This window comes from Polyodon spathula, chromosome 2 (genome assembly GCF_017654505.1).
Source record: "Polyodon spathula isolate WHYD16114869_AA chromosome 2, ASM1765450v1, whole genome shotgun sequence".
In the NCBI taxonomy this organism is placed as follows: Eukaryota; Metazoa; Chordata; class Actinopteri; order Acipenseriformes; family Polyodontidae; genus Polyodon; species Polyodon spathula.
In genome coordinates, this window is record NC_054535.1 from 57,245,344 (window position 1) to 57,272,343 (window position 27,000).

General features: G+C 35.8%; 1 protein-coding gene across 1 annotated transcript; it reads left to right on the plus strand.

Moving 5' to 3' along the window:
• The first annotated feature begins 1,543 nt into the window (after positions 1-1,543).
• On the plus strand, positions 1,544-26,517 carry LOC121298629 (proepiregulin-like). Its single transcript, XM_041225763.1, has 5 exons — positions 1,544-1,713; positions 20,411-20,491; positions 20,954-21,083; positions 22,164-22,310; positions 24,532-26,517. Exons 1-5 carry the CDS (start codon positions 1,680-1,682, stop codon positions 24,590-24,592), a joined length of 453 nt encoding a protein of 150 aa, XP_041081697.1. The 5' UTR covers positions 1,544-1,679; the 3' UTR covers positions 24,593-26,517.
• Positions 26,518-27,000: the final 483 nt, after the last annotated feature.

Here is a 27,000-nt window from a genome sequence, read left to right on the forward strand (position 1 = left end):
GCTAAACATTGAGATAACACTAAACATTTGAAGTATCTGTATTCTAACCTTTATTTGTGTATTCCTGCATATTTTGTTAATGGTGATATATACCACTAGAGGTCATTATATGCAAACATTTTAGTCTATAAGGTTTCTTTTGATGGATTAAGGATAACACAGCAATTTAAAAGTGTGTAGTGTTTGCAGAAGTGTGTGTGGAGCAGCTTAAAATCTATGATTTTACACATTATGACACTCGAAAGTATGAGTACAAATTTGCAACCCATCAGTGGAAGATCAATAAGTAGCTAGCTGCTAAAAAGAGACTTGGCAGCACAGGAGCAAAAGCAGAGAAAGAAACAAGAAAGTAGGAACCTGAGAAACCTTTTTGCACCCATAGAGAAGTCTAAATAATGGGGTATCATACAGGACACCATTGCTTTGTTAAAATATTTGCTTAAATGAAGACCGACAATAACTTGTCCATTAGATGGAAACACAACTTAAAATTTAAAACCAATCTGGATATTTAGTCAGATGTTTTAACTTAAGGAAAGTGTTCTATCTGAATATTTTACGGTCACATACTGTGTGTCCTGGTGAATGAAAGTACTGATGTTTCTCATGTTGACCCACACACTGAAGACATTGCAAGACAGAAAAGCACTGAAAGTGATTAACCTTTCCTACAGCGCTGCCACTTATGAACCTTTGTTGACTGCAAAACCCCAAATCATGTCTAATGTCAAATAAATACATAAACAGGTTTCATTGTGTTCTGGTTAATTGTCAATTGGCTTGAATTTGACTACCTTGAATATTAAATGCTGCCCTGTGTCTCCTTAAGAAAGAAATATTTATGCTTACTCCCACCTATAAAATCCAATGTTATACAGCTCTCTTCACCACTCACAACCCTAACTGTTTCTTTATCAATATATCTAGCCTCTACATCTCTGGAAACAGATACCAGTCACCAATTTGAATACATCATACAATACATTTTTATTGCACTGATAAATTAAGTTCAATTACATAGAAACTAGTTTCAGGAATCTGAACTGTAGTCAGTTGTAAAATTATATTTCTGGGTAACTGTCTGCTATATTTTACTTGAGTAGCTGTGTCCTTTTATGCCTTTCCGCTGAGTATAATCTGGCCCGGAGTCAAATGCTCATTGATTTTGATTTTGATTTAGTCCATATCACAAAGCCAACACACAATTTAATGTTAACTAGGTACATTAATTACCAGTCCCTATCTCTGTTAAACAGTGAAAACTATTAATAGTGATTGCGTTCAAAATTCAATTAAATGTAGGGATTATGCGAGCAGATTTAAAATGTTCATTAAAAATAGAGTACGATCAGACATACAGTACATTCATTAGATATTCCTTCACACAGGTACATTTTGGCAGTTACATCAGCCTTCCCTAATTGTACATATTTTACAAAGACTGCTTGATTGTTTTACAGTAGGCGGTATGAGGATGTTAAGGACGTCCCATAGTTTCTCTAAAGATCCGGCTTGACTGGTTGTGAATACCTACTACAAATTCAGGTCTAGAGCTGAACACACATTCCTTTGTCTGCCCACAGGCTCAGTCACCTCAACGGAAGAACAGTCTGCAGGAGAATTACGCTAACAAGAAGTGAACTCTACAGGTTGAATTGAGATAATTCTGAGATTAAGAGATGGCTGACTACAGAGCTTTTCTGTCATTAATAGGTGAGTTTTACCCTAATAGCCTCCTAATTTTATTATGTCAGATACTGCAAAAGCAAATATTAGATAGATAAATAGAAGGATAGATAGCATCTTTTTCTAGTAATTATCTTATTCAAATAGCAAATACTGTACTAGACAAGCCTTGGACATGCTATCTTATCTATGACTGCAATTGACGAGCAAGTCAACCTGCCTATTGAACAAAATGTATGCTTTTACTGTTTCATACTTTTCTCTTTGGTAGCACTAAAAGTCAAAGTATGGACTATGTTTTTATTTAATTATATATATATACAAGCCGACTTCCTGCAAAGTAAGTTAACAATATATTGTACAAGTATAATAATAAGTAGGATCACTCATAAAGCTTTGCCAAAATAATTTCTTTTTGGGGAAGATTTGGGAAGAAAGTTATTACTAATCTTGGGTGGTACCTTCTAATTTAAAACAGTTGTCAGTTTATATTGGTTAATTTAGTCATGTATTTATACTTAGTGGTTTGAAAAGCCACCTGCAAATTCCTTTTCCTCTTGTGCTTTAAAGTACTGCCTATCTTTTAATCAAGAACATTGTCATAGTATTGCTCAACCAAGCCTCACCTTTAGTATCCAGCCCACTGTTTATCTACTTCCCTTTTACGTCAAAGCCCTGAAGTGTCGCACTGAAATTAATTTTTATGGCACATTCCTTAAAGATAGCAAATGAAACATCTGGTGCTATTTATTGTAGAAACAAAACCAAATATTTATCCAGGTGCTAAGAAATGTACATGTATCACTGTCACAAAGACAGCCAGAGTGGGTAGAGTCAGACCAGAAGCAGGAAAATAAACAAAGAGAGAGATGGAGTTTGGTGGAGCTGAGCGAATGCTTTCGCTCAGCATTTAATAAATAAACAGAACAGAAAATAAAAAGGTTGTAACAAACAAAAATACACAGGACATGGCACATTCGCCAAAACAAAAACAAAACGGACTAACACTACACAAAATAAGGTGAGCAGATATTTTAAATATGATTATTCCTAACACAATTATTAACTCCATCTCCAATCCCGTTCTCCACTCACCGAACACACAACCCCGAGTATGTGAAAACATGTTGCTTTTATGCAGCTGTACTGAGACTCGACTGTTAATTAATCATTCAATTGGAGTCGGTACAACAGTACAACTGCACGTGAATTAATAAAGTGCAATTCCCCGTGCTCACATATTACATTTTACTTGCACATGAAGTGCTGTGCAATCCTTGTGGCTAAATACAAATATACATTTTAAACACTCGTGTTACACAGACCCGTTTATATCCCGTGTACCAATGACTATACACCAACATTTAACACACCACACGCAACATATAACAGAAAATACACACAGGGGCGGGCACTTCATCACAATCAGTTACACTGATACTTTGAAATTTCATAAATACAATTGTAATGGGTGTCTGTTCCAATATAAACAACCTCAGTTCATAGAGACAACATTCACATTCCACATAATACTGCAATATAGTAGACCAATATAATAGACAAGAATCAGTCTACACTGACTATGTACACATCTAGACAATGTGGGGAAGCTATAAAAAAGGCTAACAAGATGCTCGGATACATTGTGAAAAGTGTTGAATTTAAATCAAGGGAAGTAATGTTAAAACTGTACAATGCACTAGTAAGACCTCATCTTGAATATTGTGTGCAGTCCTGGTCACCTCGCTATAAAAAAGATATTGCTGCTCTAGAAAGAGTGCAAAGAAGAGCGACCAGAATTATTCCGGGCTTAAAAGGCATGTCATATGCAGACAGGCTAAAAGAATTGAATCTGTTCAGTCTTCAACAAAGAAGACTACGTGGCGACCTAATTCAAGCATTCAAAATTCTAAAAGGTATTGACAGTGTCGACACAAGGGACTTTTTCAGCCTGAAAAAAGAAACAAGGACCAGGGGTCATCAATGGAGATTAGACAAAGGGGCATTCAGAACAGAAAATAGGAGGCACTTTTTTTACACAGAGAATTGTGAGGGTCTGGAATCAACTCCCCAGTAATGTTGTTGAAGCTGACACCCTGGGATCCTTCAAGAAGCTGCTTGATGAGATTTTGGGATCAATAAGCTACTAACAACCAAACGAGCAAGATGGGCCGAATGGCCTCCTCTCGTTTGTAAACTTTCTTATGTTCTTATGTTCTTATAACATCTATCTCTTGTACATATAAAATATGCATATACTGTCTTTGCAACTGACTGCAACAAACAGGGTGCCCTCCAAGGGACAATACTCAGAATATCACAGGTTTCAGATATAAGCAAATAACCAATATATTTAATTAAAAAAAAAAAAAAAAAAAAAAAAAAAAAAAAAAAAAAACTTGAAATGATTTAAGTCAAAAGAAAAGGGACTTATTTGTATAATTAATTATAATATTTTGAAGCTTTGAATTTGAATCTGATAAGCCTTAGATGGTCACAGATGATGTAAGGCTTACAATCTAATATACCAAGTATTAGAGTTGTTTAAACAAGCAAGTGACTCCCAGTATTGCCTTCCATCTAATACCCCTTTTGGCACAGGAAAGATAAAATCTGGAATGTAGATTTATGTTTATTGTGTTGCCCCTTGCATATCATTTTATTAGGCCAAAAATTCTAAAATGATTACTAACCTTTACTCTTACAGTCAAACTTTGTCAAATTGGATCACAGTGATTCTGCCTCAACAACACAACTAAGTAACCCAGTTTATACCCTCATCACTCTCTGTGCGAAAAGTGTCTCCTTCCCTTTGTCCTCAGTCTTTCTCCACTTAATTTCCAACTCTATCCTATAGTCCTGGTTTATGTAGTGCTTAATTGGTTATTGGTTAGGGTTGACTATGTAAACTCCTTTTAAGATTTTAAAGACTTAAATCATGCCCCTCCCCCCTTCTATTTCTTCTTTGTTCTAGGCTAAATAGATTCAGTTCTTTCAGCCTATCTTAGTATAGGCTTGAAGCAACATTGTCTATATCTTTGCTGAAATGCCTTGTAGGTAGAACATGTCTTAGTTAAGACTGCTTTAGTGTAAAAACAACCAGTTTCCATAGTTTTCTGGGTTTGTTTTGCAAATTTAACGGAATTTTAACATAGTTTTTTTGCAATTAATATAGACAACCGCTGCACTGTATAATTAGGTTTGGTATGAAACATAAATGTTTTAAATTTAAATTGTTAGCGATTCCATAAAGTAGGTCTTTATATATGTAATAATGTTGTTGTGGATGTTAGAAAAAACTAACAAATGTCATTTAAAAACTCAAAAGTGCCTAAACCGGACGTTCTAAAGCATTAACAGTGTTATAGGGTCTTTTACACTATGGTGTAAAGACCTAGATAAATCTGACCTGCATTGTGAACACCGTCTTATTAATGTGGAGAAAAACAACGTTTGCCCTTCTATACAAGATAGTATTCATTTAAACTGGGCACCCTGGGCGGGGTTTGTTACTTTTCAGTAATATATTGTAATACAATAATTAATTTAAGGAAAATCACATTTAAAAATTTAACCCTAACCGTAACCCTAACCCTAACCCTAACGCCGACCTAACCCCTCCATACCCAGTCGACGCTCGGCCAATTGTGCGCCGTCACCTAGGAACCCCCGGTCACTGTCGGCAATGACTCGAGCCTACAATCTCCAGGCTGTAGGGTGCATCCTGCACTCACACAGAGCGTCTTTTACTGGATGTGCCACTCGGGAGCCCTGTACCTCTTTATTTTAATCTCACTATCGCATTCTTTGAAAATGTTTCTAAATGACAAAAAAAATTAATTTTGTAATTGTGAATTCTTCTTTTTTAAAGGAGATTGCTGCAACAGTCAAGCAGTCTAGTTTCACAACACCAACTGACTAATTCCTAACTGCACACATCCTGTATCTATGCAGGATTAAACTAGCACACATACCACTTATGTACAGGGAAAGCAGCAACACCCCAAATGGTTTCCGTCTCTGAGTTTTGCAGTCTTCATTGAGGTAACCTAGTATTTACTTGGGTAAAATGAAGAACAACTATCCCAAACCAGTGTTGTAAATAGATAATGTTTGGGGTATCATTGCGCTTGTGGGATATTTTGCTCATTAAAATATTCTTGAAGAGGAGGCAAACACACTTCTAATAAATGCGCACATTACAGAATTAAAACGTCTGATCAGTAGGCATTGCTTTGTACTAATAGTAATTTTAAATGAAAAACTGCAATCAAGGCCGCAACCACAATTTTGTTTAACCCAAAAACACAATTGGGACAGCTATTGGGATAAAGTATTGCTCCTATTACTATATAGTTTCAGTATTGCCTATTAAAAGTATTTAACTAGGATATCTCACAAAATATACTTCTGTACAGTGTATATTAGACACATACCTACAGTAGGAGGGATCTTATTATACTCCCCAGTCCTTTTAACATCAACTAAGTTAAAGTAGGGCTAAAAAACAAGGAAATACAGGCATATTTCCCTCCCTTAATATAAATGCAGGAAAACCAGCAGCTGTCATAGAGTTAAACACGGCAGAACATGAAGTTTTGCCCCATAGAACTCATACAGACAGTGTTGTATTTGAAATGACTTGACCAGCATTGTTAGTTTTGTGGAAGTTAGGGACATAGGCTATTAACTTTGGAATGTGGCAAACTAAACATAAATAATTGTGGAACAGACTATTACATTCTAAATCCAATGTGCTAGTCAAAATATCCACACCCTTGCTTCTAATACTATTTGCAGTACTGGCTGTTTGAGAAAAAAAAACAAAAAACAAAAAAAAAAACTGGTTTGAAATATGAGGTCAAAATCAAGGTCAGTTGCCAAATTCTCTTATCGGCTGTTTACAGTTTCAAGTCAGTACTTGTCAAAGTTAGACACCTCTCTTAGAAATATATTCTCAGTAAATTGTCTTGGTTGTAGTTTTACTATTTGTGCCTTATACTTTTGATCATTTGCTATTTAATGGACATGGGTTGGTTCATCATTTTTGTATGTTGTATATTTATCAAAACTGTATGTTTCCATAGTACTGATTGGTTTGCAGGGTTAAACTTTTTAAGTGCCATAGTAGGAACATGAAAGCATCTTGAAAAGATGCTATCAAGATTAGATGTAGTCTGGGCAATGTTGAAATAGTGGACAATGTTGAAATTTGGGTCAGCCAAAATGCACTACATAAATTAGAGCCATACATTCAAACACGTAATCATAAAATTTGAGTAATATCTGTACAAAAATACTCAATTTAGTGAAAAAAATGTTTCAACAAGTAATTTTTTTACAAGCACTCCAGATAAGTTGTATAAAGGGTGTTTTTTATTTGAAAAAATATGAATTATGTATAGTATATAAATTTAATGTGTAACGAATACGCATAGCAATTTTGCTGCATAGCTTGAGCTTGTTATCAAGATTCCTATACTTCGTTGGCATCTCAATGGTCAATTGTGAATGTAGTGGAAGCGGTAGCTAGAAAATGCTGGGACAGCTAATTGCAGCCTACCTGGGAATTGCCAGAACCATGTGATCATAAGTCCGGGCTTCATTAAAACAAAAAAAAAGAAAAGAAAAAAGAAAAACCTACACTTGCAATGCGTGTTTGTAACTTGTGAACAATTGACTGGATTCTTTATTTCGGATTCTAAATTTCTTGGTTCTGTCTTAGTCCCCCTCAACCTGACTTAACAATTTACCTATCTGTCAACCACATTTTTGGAAGGTAAATCTATATAATAAATACAATATCTATATTGGAAGAGTCAAAATGCTTTATATTGCTATAGCAAGACGATTATATGGAATACAATATTATTGTTTCTTTTTTATATATAGTATGTGCATGCAGGCTTTTTGTTGAGTATATCCCATCTGCAGTGTTAGAATAAAAAAAGTATGTATATATTCTGTTTCTGTGTTTATTTGCTTCACAACCATATTGTTTGTAGTCAATAATGCAAATAAAAATAATTGTTGTTTTTGTTTTTATTGGAGTTTTTGTACATCAGTTTAAAGTAGCATTACAGTTAAAATATAAGGTTGCAGTAATTTTAATTATCTTATGTCAAACGATGATTAATTTTACATGACTGTGTTTGCTTCGACTTCTGGGGGACTTATATTTTTTGACATGCTTACGTTCACTGTATTGCCTTTTGAGAATGGCTAAATTATCGGTTTTATGTTTAAACATTAGAGGCCTTAATTCTCCTTATAAATGTACAAAATGCCTTGACTTGCTTCAAAGGAAAAAAAAAAATATTGCACTGCTACAAGAAAAACAAAACTTATAAATTGAACTCTGCCTGTAGTACTCAGATTAAAACTAAGGGTTTGTGCATTTTATTAAAAATGAATCTAAACCTACATATAGATAAAGCACAGATCTGTCTGGCAGATTAATATATTTTTGCACAACCTTACAAAACAAAAACTATGCTTTTATAAGTGTTTATGCTCCTGCGGCATTTGACCCTACATTTGTTCCACTATTGTCAAAAGAGCTTCTGTTATTATCTGACCATTCATTATCGGGGCAGATATGAATGCTCTCCACGACCTACAAATTGATAAATCAAATACTAGCAAAATCTTTCACGCCAGGGGAACAGCTTCACAGCACGGATTCAATTTTTTCAAGATTTAAACGTAATAGATCTCTGGCGTGTCCAAAACCTGACTGCCAAGGAATTTACATGTTTTTCAGCACCACATAAATCCTATCTATTATATTTTAGCATCTGCTTTTAAGTCAACAGCAGAAGAGGTTATAGTATTAATGGCTACCTTGTCAGATCATAACCTGGTTCAGTGTGTTTTTCATTTGGGACTGTGGCAGAGGAAAGCTCTGACCTTTTTAAATTGGCAGGGATGGGGTTAATTTCCCTTACCTGCCTGGGTTTATTATGTTCAGGTGGCTGGGGTTGATTAGTTGATTAGGTTAATTAACGATCAATCAGAGCCCAGCCACCTGACATAAAAGGAGGCCTCTGCTTCTCATTTGGGAGGAGAGAGCTGAGGAAGCAGGTTGGTGTTTGTGTGATTCGTGATTCGTGATTCGTGATTCGTGATTCGTGATTCGTGATTGCCCAGCCTGGAAAATTGTTATTTTGTAAGTTTTGTTTTTTTGTATTGCTTATTTGTGTTTAAATCCCTTTATTTTGCCTTTGTGCACTTTATTTTTGTGTTTATTTATAATAAAATCGTTATTTTTTTGTTAACTGCAGTCTGTCTCTGGGCCTCTGTCCACTCGCCAGCCTGCCATATATGGTGTTAGCAGGGATAGCGCCACCTAGAGGCTCAGAGCAGTATATTTTTTTGGGGGGGAATTTTTGGGATAATTTTTTTTTTAAAAAAACATGGGAAAGAAGAGCAGACAGCGGCAAAGGCAGGACAAGCAGCAGCTGAAGAAATGTATAACACCCGGCCAGCCTCTTCCCCTGGTGTTCCTGGTGTGGGAAGGAGGACCATCGTTGGCGGTCCTGCCCAGATGTGCCACTGGCAAACTGGTGTGGCCGGTGTGAGGAGGACGGCCATAACTGGGCAGGATGCCCCTACAACCAGGCCCAGGAAGAGGTGCAGTGTTCACCCCGGGCATCAGGGGCCACCCCACTACCTCCAGCACCACCACCTTCACCACCGTCCCAGGAGATCTGGGACTGGTTGATGCACCCTGAGGCAGACCTCGTCCACAATCTCCCCATAGTTATCAACACGCTGTGGCGTCGAGATGGGGAGAGGTGGGAACAGTGGGAGAAACAACACCACCCGGCGTCCTTCCCCGAGGTTGCCCTCATGGTGGTTAATTACCTGGCGGTAGACATGGGAGATGCCCCGGTCACTCCAATAAAGAAGGGTGAGCCGCCGCCGCTCCCAGAGCCCGAGAGGGGTGAACCGCCGTCGCTCCCAGAGCCCGAGAGGGGTGAGCCGCCGCCGCTCCCAGAGCCCGAGAGGGGTGAGCCGCCGCCGCTCCCAGAGCCCGAGAGGGGTGGAGCCGCCGCCGCTCCCAGAGCCCGAGAGGGGGGTGAGCCGCCGCCGCTCCCAGAGCCCGAGAGGGGGAGCCGCCGCCGCTCCCAGAGCCCGAGAGGGGTGAGCCGCCGCCGCTCCCAGAGCCTGAGAGGGAGGAGCCGCCGCTCTCAGAGCCCAGAGGGGAGGAACTATGGCCCAAGGATGCCTGCCTTGCACCGCCCAGGGATGCCATGCCCGCTCCGCTCAGGGATGATTCATTTGGATTGCTTGGGCTTGCCTGCTGCTCCGCATCGCTTGGGGTTGCCTGCTGCTCCGCATCGCTTGGGGTTGCCTGCTGCTCCGCATCGCTTGGGACTGCTGGTGTCTCCTTTTTGTTTTCTAGGGTTGCCGAGGGTCCGCCGCCGTTGCCGCCTCTGCCACTGGAGGGAGCCAGGCCGCCGTTGCCGCCTCTGCCACTGGAGGGAGCCGGGCCACCGTTGCCGCCTCTGCTACTAGAGGGAACCGGGCCACTGTTGCCGTACTACCTTGGAAATCCGAGGCCCCCTCAACCAAAGGAGGCTTGGGGGCTCCGACATCAACCCCGCCCACCACCACCCACCATAACAGCCCACCCAAGGGACATAATTGGACTCTTGGGGGGGGGAGGGTGGGGGGAAGGGGGGAGTTGGCCGATTGCAGCCGGTGTACGTTGTACATGGGGGGAGGTGTGTGGCAGAGCAAAGCTCTGCCCTTTTTAAATTGGCAGGGATGGGGTTAATTTCCCTTACCTGCCTGGGTTTATTATGTTCAGGTGGCTGGGGTTGATTAGTTGATTAGGTTAATTAACGATCAATCAGCGCCCAGCCACCTGACATAAAAGGAGGCCTCTGCTTTTCATTTGGGAGGAGAGAGCTGAGGAAGCAGGTTGGTGTTTGTGGTTTTTTTGTTTTGTGATTTGTGAATCCAGTGAAGGCATTGCCCAGCCTGGAAATTGTTATTTTGTAAGTTTTGTTTTTTTGTATTGCTTTATTTGTGTTTAAATCCCTTTTATTTTGCCCTTGTGCACTTTATTTTTTGTGTTTATTTATAATAAAATAGTTATTTTTTTTGAACTGCAGTCTGTCTCTGGGCCTCTATCCACTCGCTAGCCTGCCACAGGGACCCACTGTAAAGAAAACTATAAGTTGGCAATTTAATTCTACTTTATTACAAAATCCTGTTTATATCACCCAACTAACAGCTAACCTAACAGAGTTCATACACATTAATAAAGACTCTGTATCTGACCCGGCAATACTATAGGGATCAACTAAAGGATTTTTATGAGATAACACTATTATTTTCACATCATATTTGAACAAATCCAGACTCAAACAAATTAAAGATTTAGAACTCAAATGTTTAAAAATGGAACAATCACTTAAAGTAAATTATACCCATGAGGTGGAGTACAGACTCCATCTAGTGAAACTGGAACTTAATGATCTACTGAGACATATAGCTGAATTTATCATGCACATAACTAAATGCAAATACTACTCACAAGGTAGTAAGCCCAGCACTACAACTTAAACATCAAGAAGCCTGTTTGCATATATTATGCATAGATTTTCCCTCTAAGGGATTGGTATACACTCAGAAAAAAATGAACACTGCATTCTGCTCTTTTTACTCTCAATTGTATACACCTAACATTGCCACGGACTCCCCTATTACTCACGAGGAATTCAAATCTGTACTACTAAAAAGGGCAAAACTCCAGGTTCAGATGGCATTCCAACTGAACTGCTGTTATCACTATGAGACCTATTCAGCCCACTGTGGCTAGATACTGTGAACTCAGCAATTGAAAAGGATGCTTTTCACTGCGATTTGAACACTGCCTTGATCTCTCTAATTCCCAAAAAGGGGAAGGATACCAAGTAATGCATTAATTATCATCCAATTTCATTAAACAATGCTGATATGAAACTGTTCTGGAAAATTATACAGATTTTAAACCAGTTTCACGAAAGGTCGCGTGGCAGCAGATAATATCTGCAGACTACTGCATGTAATTAAACAAGCCAATACTTTTAAACAACCCCACGCAATTTTATCTTTAGATCCTGAAAAGGCTTTTGACCGTTAGACTGGGACTATCTGTGGTGCGTCCTTGAAAAATGTACCTTAGGGTCTAAATTCAGAAACATGATCTGAGTTGTTTATGCTAATTCCACAGCGCGAGTGACAGTGGGCAACATGCAATCTGATTTATTTAAAATTCTGTGGGGACCCATGCCAGGGCTACCCATTCTCTCCGCTGCTGTTTGCTCTCTCACTGGAACCTTTAGCCCAATTAATCCGACAAGATAAAGTAATAACTCCCATTGAAATTGATAACTCCAGATATGCAGTTTCTCTCTACGCAGGTGGTATGCTTTTATACATTTCTGACTTGCAAAACTCTCTCCAAAAACTTTTGACTGCTTTTGATAATTTTAGTGCAATATCAGGATACAAAATAAATTGGGCAAAATCTGCTGTGCCTTTTAGCTCTGTGGTGGGTACAGTCACTCTCCCTGCTAGTATTCCAATTAAAAAACCATTTACATTATTGGGCACTGAAATACAAAATTCAATAAACTCCATTATTAAAAATAACTACTCAACTATAATAAAAAAAAGATAGCAGATAATCTGACTTGATGGACTCTTCTCCCTAAAATGAATAGCAGTTCTAGAATTAACTTTCTCAGTTCCAATATGCCATTGCCTCCACCTTCGGGTTTTTGGGTACAAATTGACTTTGTGGTGCGGAAATATATTGGGGGGAGGGGGGCGTAAACACTCCAAAATTAAATTACTTACACTACAACATAGCAAAGCAAAAGGTGGCTTAGCTCTCCCCAACTTCAAACTTTATCATTTAGCCTTTTAATTACGATCGCTAAGAATTTGAATGAATCCACTGTCAACGATCCCTTGGAGAGCAGTTGAAGAAGCTCTGGTATTTCCTAATAGGCTACAAGATGTCATTTTTGCTGGCGTTACTAAAAAAAATCCACTCTTCATTTTGGACCTATTGTAAGAAACAAAATTACAAATTTCCGTATGTTAGAAAAACGCATGGCTTGAGAAGTGAAATGGCATAAACATATTCCCCTTCGGCATTACAAAGCTCTTTTATCTGGTGGTAGCCTCTAATTTTCAATTCATGGGCTAGTAGGGGCATCAACACTCTTTCCGATATTTCTGACAATAATAACCTTCGCACTCTGCCTGGGACTGCTCTGTTCTTTTATTTTAGACTACGAGCTCTTATGAAAACCTGTGGCACCCCCTCGGGGTCGATGTTACCCACACACCCCATCACTGTATTGGTCTCGGGTGCTAATGCAAGAGGCATGATGGCATCTATTTCTCAAAATTACTTAATAAATCTTATAAACCTCTGACTAGTACTAAATTGTGGGGAAAATATCTGGGAGGTGGTGGGTGGGAAACGGTTTTTGCTCTGTATTTCTCTTTTTTCTCTCTCTCTCTCTCTCGTTGTATTTCTTCTTTTTTGCATTGAAAAAGAAATACATATTTGATAAAAAAGTAAGGTTGTAGATAATGCATACCCCAAAAGTTAGCATTAAAGTATTTACAGTATTTATTGAAAGTACTCATGAGTCATAACTTCAAGGTAATTTTACATATATAAATCTATGAACTAAGCTAAAATCCATGCTGTAAGAATTATCCAGTCAAAATGTTTAGTACAGACAGTACATTTTTAAAATACTGGTAGTAAATCTACAATAGGTTACCCTACTCACCCACAATTCCTACTACATCATATTCTTATAATAATAATATGAAGAAGAAGAAGAAGAAGAAGAAGAAGAAGAAGAAGAAGAAGAAGAAGAAGAAGAAGAAGAAGAAGAAGAAGAAGAAGAAGAAGAAGATAAAACTCCTGAATCTGAATCTTTTTTTTAACAAATTCGCTTCAACTCAGGTGGTCACTCAAGTCTGGTGCAGGAGTATACTGGCATCAATTCATAGCTATGCTAATTTAATGCATTTTGGGGTACACACTTGACATAGCTATTTTTGTCATTGGTAAGTACCCATGACAGATGCTACTTAAGGCTAGTGTACAATGAATTGCATCTTATTGCTAAGGGACAGGAAAGTCTACACTTAAAGCAATCAGCTATCAAGGATACAAAATATCTTTCTGTGCTTCGCAAAAGGCTTTGTTATTTATTTATTTAAAGTAGCAGGGCTACTTCCAGCAAATCGCAGTTGATAATAAAACCTTGCTTGGTGCAACGCATTTTAGTGACTGACCAAACCTGATGCAATGTTGGCATGTGTAATTATTTTATGTTGTAACACTTTCAGGGTCAATCTTGAAAAAAAAAAAGCTGCTATTCATAAACAATCGCTTGGTACACTGTTAACCCAAGGACAGTGATCGAGTAAACACAGGGGGTCAATTGCTGCGTACCAGTGATTCAGCCACATCAAGTGGACTAAAATGCAGACGAGAAAATCCTGCAAATCCATCCAACTTAATCCTGATTGCAATGTACCCAACACATGACCCTGGTAACTGGTTTAATGGATCAGAACAACTGGAACATGTTAGACCGATAATGAGCACTAACCTACAGCTATGGCCAAAAGTTTTGCATCACCCTATAGAATTAACAAATTTTGCTTCATAAAGTCGAATGAAACCTGCTGAATAATGTTATGTTAACATATTGAATTACATACCGCTTTGTAGCTTTCCATATACTTAACAAAAAACTGACATTTCGAAAAAATGTGACTAATGTACTACTATTATATCTTCCGGTAGACTTTTGTGATATAATTTTGTAGTTTCTTTGATGATGTTAAATAAATGAGTTATGTTCATATAGTTTTTTTTTTTTTTTTGTTTGTTTGTTTTTTTTTTTTTTTTAATTATGTCTCAATCTTAAAATTCTAGGCGATGCAAAACAAAACAAGCAGAACATAGCTGTGTAAACTGATATGTGGAATTCAGATAAATAATGGAATCTCTGTACAAAAACCACAAAAGGTAAAATAAATGTCATGTCTTTTCATGTATATTTCAAACTGGCAGGTCATACCAACATTTAAGCTGCTGACACTGCTGCACAGGCACAAAAAAGTTTAATTGTGTGATAATGGACCACTAGTTGTTTATAGTTAAAGCACATTAACTGAAATTGTATTGCGTTAAACTGAAAACGGTATCAAAGGCACATGATTAAATAGGTTTTTTAAATATAGGGCTTATATATTGTGCAAGACTTCATTCTCACTGATCTGACTGCCCGAACATGATGGACATAAACACTTGTACAGAATAAAGTTTTCAGATGTACTTGTCATATTAGAGGAAAAATTATGCTCTTTCTGTAAATGTAAATGCATCGGACGAGTAAGCGTACTAAATGAGTCTTATCCTTCACAGTACTAAGTTAATCCACTTTTTGTGCACTGCAATCAGGACCTTGCTTAGTCTGATTTAGCACTACCTATGATGATTAACTTCTGGTGCACTGCAATCGGAATTAGCAGGTGTACTAACTTTAGTCCAATTAAATAAACTAAACCTGCTTAATCCACAAGTTAAATACATCAAGTGGACTACATTTGGAATGCTGCAGTTGACCCAGGGTGACCAGATGTACCGGTTTAGCTGGGACTGTTGTGGTTTTCCATCAAAGGTCCCAGTGTGCTAACATTTTGTTCAAAATTGTTAAAAAGTCCTGGTTTTCAGCCACTTCATGTAGCGCGACACACTTTAAATACCTATTGTCAAAATAATGTACACAGCCGCTTTTAGTTTATGGCTCTTGCTGTGAATCCCAGGGCACCTAGGGTAATCAGGAACATTATTTTTATAAAGTGATTAGCACGGGTTTATGTGCTTATTCCTCAGTGCACCATATATTTTCATTTAGTTTAGATTCAATATTAATCACAATTGTGTGTAACACGGTAATTTTGTAGCTGTTCAGTTCTGGCAGGATTTAGCCCAGACAAGAGTTTGCAAGCATCAAAATTGACCAGGTTAAACCACATCAACAACGTCAATAAATAGAGCCTGACGCAGTGAGTAAAAAAAGAAAGAAAAATGCTGAAATGTAAATGTATTTTTAATGATTTAATTTATTATTATTATTATTATTATTATTATTATTATTATTATTATTATTATTATTATTATTATTGCAACTCAATATAAAAGTATGCAATACGTATAACACAATCTGGCTACTTAAATTAATTAGCTACAAATGATACACCCAGAATAAAAATCTGGTCACTCTAAAAAAAGCACTTCAATATATTGACTTACTGGGCCACCATACTTTGCCTTACAGCTTGGAAGTGCACATGATTGCATAGTGGAGGGATTGAATTTCATTGCCTGAGACAAGGTAATTAAATTTTAAAGGGGGGAGAAAGTTTCAGCACACACAGAAAGAAAAACCTGTTTACAGATAAGAATGAAACAGAAAACACTGTAAATACAATGTTTTTGACTTTTAATTATATCAGAACATTTATTTTCAGAACTTTTAATTATATTTGAACAATATATTATATATATAATATATATATATATATATATATATATATCATATATATATATATATATATGTGTGTGTGTGTGTGTGTGTGTGTGTGTGTGTGTGTGTGTGTGTGTTTTACAATTATTTATAAAAAGTTGATATAAGCAGATACTGTTTCATGAACTAAATTTATATCAGTAAAACAATTTTTATTCCATTATTACTGATAATAATGGAATGAATAACTATTATTTTATTTATAAATATTTATTTCAAGAAAATAATCGAGTAGTGTCCATTATGGATTATAAAGATCCGGAGAATAAATGTTTGTTTTTGCCAGACCTTTGACCCCTGCTTAATAAACATCTGGTTCAACACCTACCGGTACACAACACTGATTTTAACCACACTGAATAGTATTGTATACTATTCTTTAGTGCAGTGGTTCCCAACCTTTTTCAATGTAGGGACTACCTTGGTGTTTGGATTTTTCCACAAGGACCATTTGCTAACCGTTTTTCACAACAATATTTTTATGTGTATATGTATAAGTAAAAAATAAAGTAATTATATAACGTACCTAACTTAATAAGATCCCTAGGGTTCAATATTCGCTACCAGTTCATTAAGCAATGTTGTCATCTTGCTGGTTTAAGAGCTTCAATTGACAAAACCTCCTGACAAATAATGCACTGGGGCTTGGGTCATCCTCAGATCCAGTAAATGTAAATTCCAGTGCTAAATACGTTGGATTGTATTTATGACAGAGACAGACTTTCTTTTCTTAGAAGGTGGCTGAAATTTGTCAATTCCTGTTTTGGTTAATGGTAGTGTCAAGAACAGACTGTACACATTATTTCCAGAGGTAGTGTTAAGAGAATTTCCTTTTCACTTTTAGTCTTTTGAGATATTAAATATGGAAATTAAACATGAACTTGATCATTCACACTGCGGAACCATGCACAAGTCAAGCAACAATATAGCCTCTTTTTTGATTCACATTAACTTCTGTTACTATGCAGCTGACCTCAATTGTTTAAAAAAACTTCTAATATGAAAATAATAGGAATGACCCTATACCCCTGACAGCACTGTAGCAGATATTTTATATTGTTGAAAATGAAAAGTACAAAAACTGTGGCTTAAATGTTTTTTTTTGTTTGTTTGTTTGTTTTTTAATCAGTCATTCCAAATGAGTTTGGGATAGTGAATGCAGTGCATTACTTTGGAACTACTGCTGTAGTGTCCTGAACAAAAAATATAATTTTGAAGTCTGTACTACCGATACTTAAATAGATTTTTTGATTGCTTTTCAAAGATAGAAAGGCAGTCAGCTAAAAATGTGTAAAAAATAAATAAATAAATACAATTAAAAAATTAAATTAAATTAAAAAAAACTAAAAAATCACTAAGGTGTACAATGTCTTGCAATTTACCCAAACATCAATATTTTTAACAAAACTTTTAGGATGTATGGTATGGTCCCTCAGGTCATAGAATAACATGTTTTTAAACATCTCTTTGAAAACACAAAGTGGAATACATAGTAATAAAATTAATTAATTAATTTAAAAAATGAAATAATGTGTCGAAAAAAGAGAGAAGTTGTTATAGTTTTTGAAGTATATTATATCGTTCCCCAGTGTTCTGAAAAAAAGGACACCAATTCCAAGATGCTACTTTAAAAATACAGTAAATATGTTAAACATGTTTTATAGGAAAAGTCAAATATAGTCGAAAAATGCTTGGTCTTTAAAGAGTTAAAAGCTTGGCTTGTACTAGTTTACCAACTCCATTTTACAATTTCAGTATTTTTCAATAAGTTCTTTGTTGCTGATAGCAAAGGCATTTGCTGCATTAAATTGAGTGCTTTTGGAATCTGGTGAATAAAGCTTTGTATTGTAAAAAAGCTATTTAATGTTATCATAGTGCAGTCATAAAACCTGATCTTCCATGCATAACAATAAAACAAAAGAATCTACTCTGCACAACAACAACAAAAAAATAAATAAATATGCACTCAACATGTACTCCACCCTAATGCCTTTAGATCTGAAACTAACCACACTGGCTTCAATAGCTATCATGCCACCCAGCCATTCACACCTGACCTGATTTCACTAGATTGCTTTCCAAATCTCATCAAATTATTGCGTCACAAGGTTTATTGTTCCCACATTCTGAAAGTGTCAGTGTATTATATAACTTTCCTGACAAAGAAAAGCTCTTAACTAAGCATTTTTCCTACTATAGCCCATTCCTGGGCATTCGTCTTGGTTGCTTTTTCAGTTAAGGACACATTATTTACAGCCCTAATTTTTTTCCAATAAACCAGTAAAAAAAAGAAAAAAGGTAGTTAATTAAAATCTCTGCCTGTAGATGTAAACAAATACTCAAAGTATATTTTAAAAATAATAATAATATTTCATAAATTCCCTTGTTTTTTTTATATTTTATTTACTCATATCAAGAGACTACACAAAAGCATCTTTCCAGAAGATGTCTTCGAGGGTTCTTCTAAAAAGTTGTAATTGTTAATACTGATTCATATTTTCTCTCTTGTTTTAAAACAAACAAAAAATCTTAATACATACAATATCAAATAAGACAGATACAGATATATTAACTATTTCCAAAAAAATAAATAAATAAAGAGGGGAGGGGTTCAAAATTATCAGAATAAATGCATTATAACAGTGGCAATAGCTGCTCAAGCCACCCTGTCCGGTTGCGCAACCTGGCTGTCACATCAGAAATTCAACTGGAATTACCCCAACCCTGCAAAATAACCTTCTTAGCTGTAAGCAAACCAGCCAGCAAAAACTTACATGAGTCAAATGGAGCTCCCAAGTCATCATGATTACACAAGAACAACCGGGAACTCAAAAGCAGTTCCAGACCAATCAAATCTAAAATAGAAACTACTGTACATATTCTCAGAAGCAACTAATCATAGGACACTCCCAAAACATATGGAAGTAGGCATCAGTTGCTCCCTGATTGCACCTGTGAGCAAAAGGATATGAATCAGATTTGGAAACACCTACATGGGTTAGCATATGCTCTATGTATAAACTTAAGAGTATTAATGAACACATTTTTTTAAAGAAAACCGTGTCACACAACACTTCCCAATCAGGACTCCCATCCATCTTAACTATCGACAAAAAATTATGATAACAAAAGTTAAATACCGTGTGGTACTTTCAAACTTAAGTCTTGTTAGAGAGAGAGAGAGAGAGAGAGAGAGAGAGAGAGAGAGAGAGAGAGAGAGAGAGAGAGACACAGCAGTAACAAATAAGTCTTTAGGCAAACAACTGGACAATTTGTATAACTGAATAGTACATTTTTTTTTTTTTGTATTTGATTTTTTAAAGAAGAGATTTACAAGCAATTTAGAAGAATGGAAGAAATCACTGTCTAGTTCTTATTTTGAGCCCAAACTGCATGTACGCTATTTGTTAGTTTTTGTTGTTGTTGTTGTTGTTGTTTTAAAGTAATGTATTTAGAGTTGGCTTTGGAAATGAGGATTCTAAATGTGCAATCAGACCCCTAACGGCAGAGTTCATGGAAACAAATTGATCGCCTGTCTTGGGGAACATTTGACAGATAATATTGTGTGTGTGTGTGTGTGCTGTGGCCCTCCTGAAACCATTTTGTTGCCAGTTTTGAAACACCCTTTGGTAAGGAATGAAAGCAGACAACATTTTTAGATTGCAAAACTACAGTATATCTGAGGTATTTTTTGCATTCTCCTACATTTAGTAAATCTATTTGTAGATCTCCACCTTCTGTTCCTAAAACCATTTGACGAATATGCTGTAAAACATATAAATGTACAAGTACAGGATTGAGAGTGAAAATAACATCACGTGGATAGCAGAACGATCCTGTTCATTTTCAAATAAAGACTGTGCTGTATACTTGAAGTATATCTTGCAAACTTTATACATCTGTTTTTACTACAATCTCAAAACGATTCATCTCTGAATAACTTGGCCCTGTCAGAATTTGTCTGGGGTTGCTTTGTAACATGGGTATTAGGAGCAAATTGTCAGAGAATGCAATGACAAGGTGTTTGCATCTTTTCAGATTAATTAATTTAAATACAATTCTAATAAAAATACATGTTTCATTTGTCATATGTTCAGGTCTTCACCTGCTGCAAAGTGTTTGCAGTACAACTCCCTTTCCATCATGTGGCCCAGGACAATTGGAATGTACAACAGCAGGTAACCTACCAGTTGTATTTTCTTTTTAAGAAAGCACTTGTTTCATGATTAGCTACTGTACATCGTTTAATGTTAGACTAAATAAAGTATTTAAGAAATAATCAGAAAGTTACTGTATTTAAAAGCCTAATGATAAAAGTAAAAGTCTGTAACCAACCAGCTAACATGGTTTAACATGGAAGTAAAGCACACTAAAACACATTCTTTAAGCTGGTGAAGTACCTGATATGTTTTAAAATGAAAATACATGTTTGCTACATCATCTGTTTCTTCTAAAACTGTACATTTGAGACCTATATAGTGAATATAATTTCACAACAAGTTTATGAAACAGTTTTATTAGCTACAGACACTTTATTTTCTGGATCTCTTACAGATCTCCATTTTCAAGAATATAGATAACATTAAACACTGTATAAGTAAAGCAATTGCAAAATGTAACATATTTTTACATTTTAACAGTCACAGCTACTTCAATTGAGACACCTCGTGTGGAAAGAGTACAAACAGAAAAATGTGCAGCAGAACTGGATGCATTTTGCTTTCATGGAGAGTGCATGTTTCTTGTGGACTTAAATGTACATTCTTGCAGGTAAGAGGAGCACACATAAGGAAGAATTTCTGTTTAAAAAGTAGTTTGGTGGATATTGTCAAGGGAATATCACCCATGTATCTATCATACAGGGTAAGGTAATGGTTTAAATAGCATACTAGGTAATTCATGTTCAATAAATGTTGTTGGTACGGACATATTTCCTGGAAAAATGCATGCATGCAATATTTAGTTTTGGTAGCTTTTTGGAAAGTTTCTTCTTTTTTTTTTTTTTTTTACATTATTGCCCCATTATAATCCTTTCACCATATCATTTTGTGTAACACTGTCCTTAAAATCTACTGTGAAGAGACCTTAGTGCTTATTGTGTTCCGCCTTATAATCAGAATGTAAGTGCTGGTGGAATTGCATCATCGCATTTATTTCTGTACCAGTCATCTCATCCTAGTAAAGGAACCCTATATCCTCACAAGAGCTTTCAAATATGGTTTCTCTGTGCAGATAGTACACCAAGATATAACAGAAAATTATATAAAGTGATTCTCAACAGCACCCAGAATACATTAGTTGAAACAGTGGTGATATTTCATAACCATAATAAGTTTTTATTTAAGCATGGCTGTACTGCCAGTGATCTTAATAAGTTTTTTTTTTTTTTTTATACAAATGATTTCCTTGATGATACAATACAGTCATTTAGATTGCATACCATCTAAAATGCCAGTGTTATTGGGAAATACAAACACTAACTTGTGACAATGACAATCATGAATAAAACTTCTTAGAATTAAAGCCATCAGTGACAGTACTGTCAATCTCACTTATAACTCAGGAAAACAAGTTTCTGACTGTGATTCTAATTAGACAATAGTTGCTTGCTTAATCTTGGAACTATAAATACTGCTTAAAGGTATAGGATACGTTGACACACGACAATTAATTTGTATTGACTATCAAGCCTTTTATTAACAAGACTACACAATGGCATGACAACTCATGTATTTTTATAATGGTGAATTGAAATAATAAAGCAAATCTAAAATGTTTGTGATGCAACGATATATCTGCAGGTTGACTGTATGTGTGTTGTGTTATTAATCATGTTATCGTTCTTTCTAGGTGTGATGCCGGCTTTACTGGCGAAAGATGCGCTCATTCAGAACTTGTCTTCCAGCCAATGAGTAAAGGATATATTCTTTTAGCTGTCATGTGTACAGTTTTATTTTTGACAGCTCTGGCAATTACATTTTACTTCTTCTACAAATGGTAGGCTGTTTTTTTTCTTCTTTTTTTAAACTATACTAACCCTTTAGTGTGTATTTTAAATCAGCTAAGAATCAAACAAGGCTGCCATGGTGTTCAGAATAAACCAATAGAACTACAAATTGTTCATAGGGGTGCTGTTGTGCATATCACATGATTAACTGGCAGGCACATCAGTGGAGGCTGGTGGTCAAAAAAAAATGGGGGGGCAGAAAAAAGACAGGGGGCTTGGGGATCCCATTAAGCCCCCAGCAACAGTAGAATCTTATTATTGTATTCTGACTGACAACACTTTTCATATTTATTTATTTATTTGGCAGTATTACAGGGCAGTACTGTACAGGGTTACAATGCAAGATTAATATTTAAATACAGTATAATTTTCATTAAGTGCAAATAACACTACTAAGATACAATATGAACTAGGATGAAACAAGCTAGGATTACAACAAGTTATATTTACAATGACATATTTGTAGTGCAATAGTGCAAGGATAGTGCATAGTTGAAGATCAGGTAACGTGGTGCTTAGGTCAGGCAAGTCCAGTGCATGCAGCCTTATTTAATGACCAATAGGGGGACTACATCAGCTGTCAAATAGCACCAGTGCATGCTGTAGTAGTCAAAGTAGATCACAAGATCTGAAAGTAGAGTCTAAACAGTTTCTAACCCAATTCAGCTGTTAAATGCATTTTCTCTATTAGACAACAGGGAAAACAAAACAGTAGCCCATCACTGTTTATTCTAATAAACGTAACTGTTAAACACTGAATATTTAAAATGCACTGTAATATAGCATTTAGATTTCAAGACCACGTCACTAACATACTTTGCATACAACATTTTCAAAAAAAAAGTTTGTAAGGCAAGAGAAATGCACCACAAAAGCTATGGACTTAATTAGCTAAATTTAAATGAATGACCAACAAAATAATTATATTGCCTGTGCTGTGGAAAATACATGCTGAAGGGTTTTAGTAATACTCAGAAATGCAAAGGAAAACTACAGCTCTTCCAATTAAAACCAGGGGTCAGACTATGTCATCTGCCATTGCTAGTACTGTACTGTGTGTGGATAGCAGATATTAGTTTGTAGATATTTGATATTTGAAATGGAGGCTGTCTCCTTTGATGAAAAAAAACTCTCTGGACCCCTCCAATTAAAACCTGTGTTCAGATCACGTGATCTGCTACTGCTAGTACTGTGGTTAATAGCAGATAGGAGTTTATAACAGAGCCTTGCCTCCCCTGAGGAGCCAGAACTGCTGTTAATATAAGAATGTTTAATCTAGATTTTTGGGTTAAAATATAACTTTTTCTTGCATTTCAGACTATATTTTTGTTTTATTGAACATTATTATAATGCTACACAGCTACACAATATATATATATATATATATATATATATATATATATATATATATATATATATATATATATATATATATATATATATACACACACACACACACAGTATATTATTTTTTTCACTTTTCAATTTTGAGGAGGCACTTTGCCTCGTCTAAGGAGCCTCCACTAATGCACATATGGTCAAGTAAATACCAAATGTAAACACAAAAAAGACAGCAAAATCTAAATGTCAGATAGAGCAGTCACAACAGACATCATTGTATATGTTTGCCACATGGTACTGAATAACCTCCTTCATGTCAGCTAACAAATGGACAGGACATTGGCAGTTGTAAGGCTCAAGAGGCCTCATTGTCAGGGTTTCCATAGTAAGAGAAAGAAATGATCCTTCCAAATGCAAATAACCTAATTTAAGATTAAAATGTTTAGTACAGTACATTTTTCCAAATACTAGTAGTAAATCTACAATAGGCTCGCCTACTTGCCCACATTTCCTATTATATGCGGTATGGAGAGGTCTCTAAACTTCTCAAACTGTATGCCTATTTGGTCAAAGAGCTTGCTAGGGCTACTTCTATCAGATCTCAATTGTAAATAAAGGGGAATGTACGTGGTATGTAATTTGGAGTCTCTAAACTGCATGGAAACCCCATCATTGTTTGACCAATCTATGGACACTTTTTTTGTGGCATAATGTTGTTCTCTGTGACTTGTTCTGTACTATACCAACAGCTTTACATATAATATAATATATAATGAAAAGTAAAAAATATATAACACACTTCCCAGACTGTGTTGTAAAGGCCATTACTGTGTATTTAACCACTAAAACCACACTTGTTTTATGTTGCAGGTTTAAAAAGAATAAATGCACCTCAACAGAGAAAAAGTACCAGGAAATTCAACTTGCATGAAGTATTGTATTTATATCTAACATGAAATGGAAACACAACTGGTTTTGCATGCATCACTCCTGAAAAGAGTCTCTGATTCTTAATACTCAACAAATCCCATCTGAAATTCTGGAACGTTAAACATACACTGATTCTACAATAAGTGTCGAGATTTTTTTTTTTTTAAGTGTTATTAAAACAAACTGAAAAAAAAAATTAACAACAAACTCAAAGTAGTTTAGTTAAATATGAATGGATCTCTATTTCTCCAAACAAAATGAAAATTACCTGAAAAGTTACTTCATGACTGTATAAAGAAGTTTTGCTGCTGCTTCTTTGTGCAACCCTTTTTTTTTTATTTTTTTAATTTACTCAAATTTATGAGGAAAACAAGTACTTATCTCATAAAGGCTTAAAACATGGGTTCGATAATTGTTGAACTTTTGGTACTACATGACTGGTGTTTATTGTTAGTTTTACTGCTGTCATAAGGGTACGTATGGAAGAGTTCCCATTCCACTTACATAACCTAATATAGGTATCACATGTGTATTTATTACCTTTTATTTCACTACAGGTTAGACTCCAATGTAAATATCAATTACACTCCCGCAATAAAGACATGTACTGTGTTATTATGTTGTACCTCAGTTAACCCTAAATCTAAATATAGTAGGAGAGCGAGAAGATATCTGTTTGGCTGTGTAATGCATGACACTGTAATTTTATAAGACACATTTAGATCACAGGTTTGCTACAGCAGAGACTCATGTTTTTAAGCCATTGTTACATTTTATTTTTTATTTGTTTTTTTAAAATGTGTCCTTCTGAATTTAGTGCTCAAGGCGAGGGTCGACAAATGGCCACATAAGAGTCATCTCTGTAAGAACACCTCAATCCTAACCTAAATACCCTCAGCCATTCAGTCTGTGGTGAATCAGACTGCTTCATGATTTGTTCAGTTATGCTGCCAAATAAGCCACACGGTCCTGAATTATATCAAAGTTTATGGGGCCCCCATGCCTATACATGTCATTTACACTGGATTTGGCACCCCAATAATTTTATCCAGGTCAGGGTGATGTTTACTGACAAGTTGCATTATTTGAGGTAAAAAATAGACTAAACAGCAGATAGATTTGACTCCCTAAGCTCATTCTATCAGTGTATCCCTGCTCTGGGGAGTCAGTTACCATATTTTAAATCTGTATTATATAGCTATATTTATAGCCTGTTTAAAATTTAACATATATAACACAAATTCAAAATTGGATGTATAGAAAGTATTGTATATTTTCAAAACATGAGTCTCACAGTATTACAATATATTATTTACAGCAAATCAGAACTAAAATACCTGTAATGCAATTTTATTTACCAAATAATAATAATAATAATAATAATAATAATAATAATAATAATAATATAATATATTAATTAATTAATTAGTTATTATTATTATTGCATTGTTGTTATGTTTAAGTGATATCTACCCACTATGTGGATTGTCCCAATTATTAATAAGTTATTTAAGTTTTAATTGTTATATTGCTTATGGAAACCTAGTATAAAAAGATCCTGAAGCTGTTGTTTTTGTTGCTTTTTATTATGTCAAATATGTTTCTCTTCCTTCTGTATTTAATATAAAATTGCATTTTATCTGTATCTTTATATAAAACGCATGTTTTTGTATTGTTATTTGTTATCCATTGGAATGCATCAGCTTTGTGAAGGTCTTACACATTCTGTAGTAAGGGGAATTATTGTCTGCTTACTTTAGGCCAAGCTAAGGTTGTATACAGTACTTCAGTGGCACATGGCCACTGCAAAATAATAGTAGGATAGATGTTTTTATTTATTTCTTCACCTATATAACCTAGAAGTTTTAATGGTATATAGTGCATTCTTAATGCTTATGTGAAAAATAAAATGTATTTTACTATAAATCTCTGGAAAGACGGCATTTTATTTACTTAAATGTAAAAGAATATTCAAGAACAGCTCTTCCACTATACCGGTCAGTGGCAAAGGACTAGCTGGTGCAGCCAGTGCAACCGTAGGGTTCCAAAGTGCCAGTAATTATGTTTTTATCCTCCCTCATCTCAACAGGTAAAAAAATGATGGCATTAAAATGACCTTTCTATCTTTTTTTTTTTTCTGCCCCCGCAACTGTCTTTACATGGAGGCTAGTATTGGGCACTGTTTTACATTCTTCATCGGCTGAGTTTTCAAGCTCCGGGACCACTCTTGCTTTAGCCTAGTTGTTGCTCATTACTGCAAAACAGTTTCCAACTGTCTTAATGAAAGGTTATGGGGTACTGATCAGCAAAGTCTTTTGCAGCTATATTCTGTGTGCGGCACAATTCATCCTGTAGTTTAGGGAGAAGCTGTTAACGGGTGCTGCTGAGTACCAAAATAAACTACAGCAA

Bases quoted from the DNA above. Each gene is read 5' to 3' on its own strand.
- LOC121298629 (XM_041225763.1), top strand. From the start codon at position 1,680: ATGGCTGACTACAGAGCTTTTCTGTCATTAATAG. The intron at 1,714-20,410 runs GTGAGTTTTACC...TCATATGTTCAG, and splicing joins AGCTTTTCTGTCATTAATAG to GTCTTCACCTGCTGCAAAGT. The intron at 21,084-22,163 runs GTAAGAGGAGCA...CGTTCTTTCTAG, and splicing joins TTAAATGTACATTCTTGCAG to GTGTGATGCCGGCTTTACTG.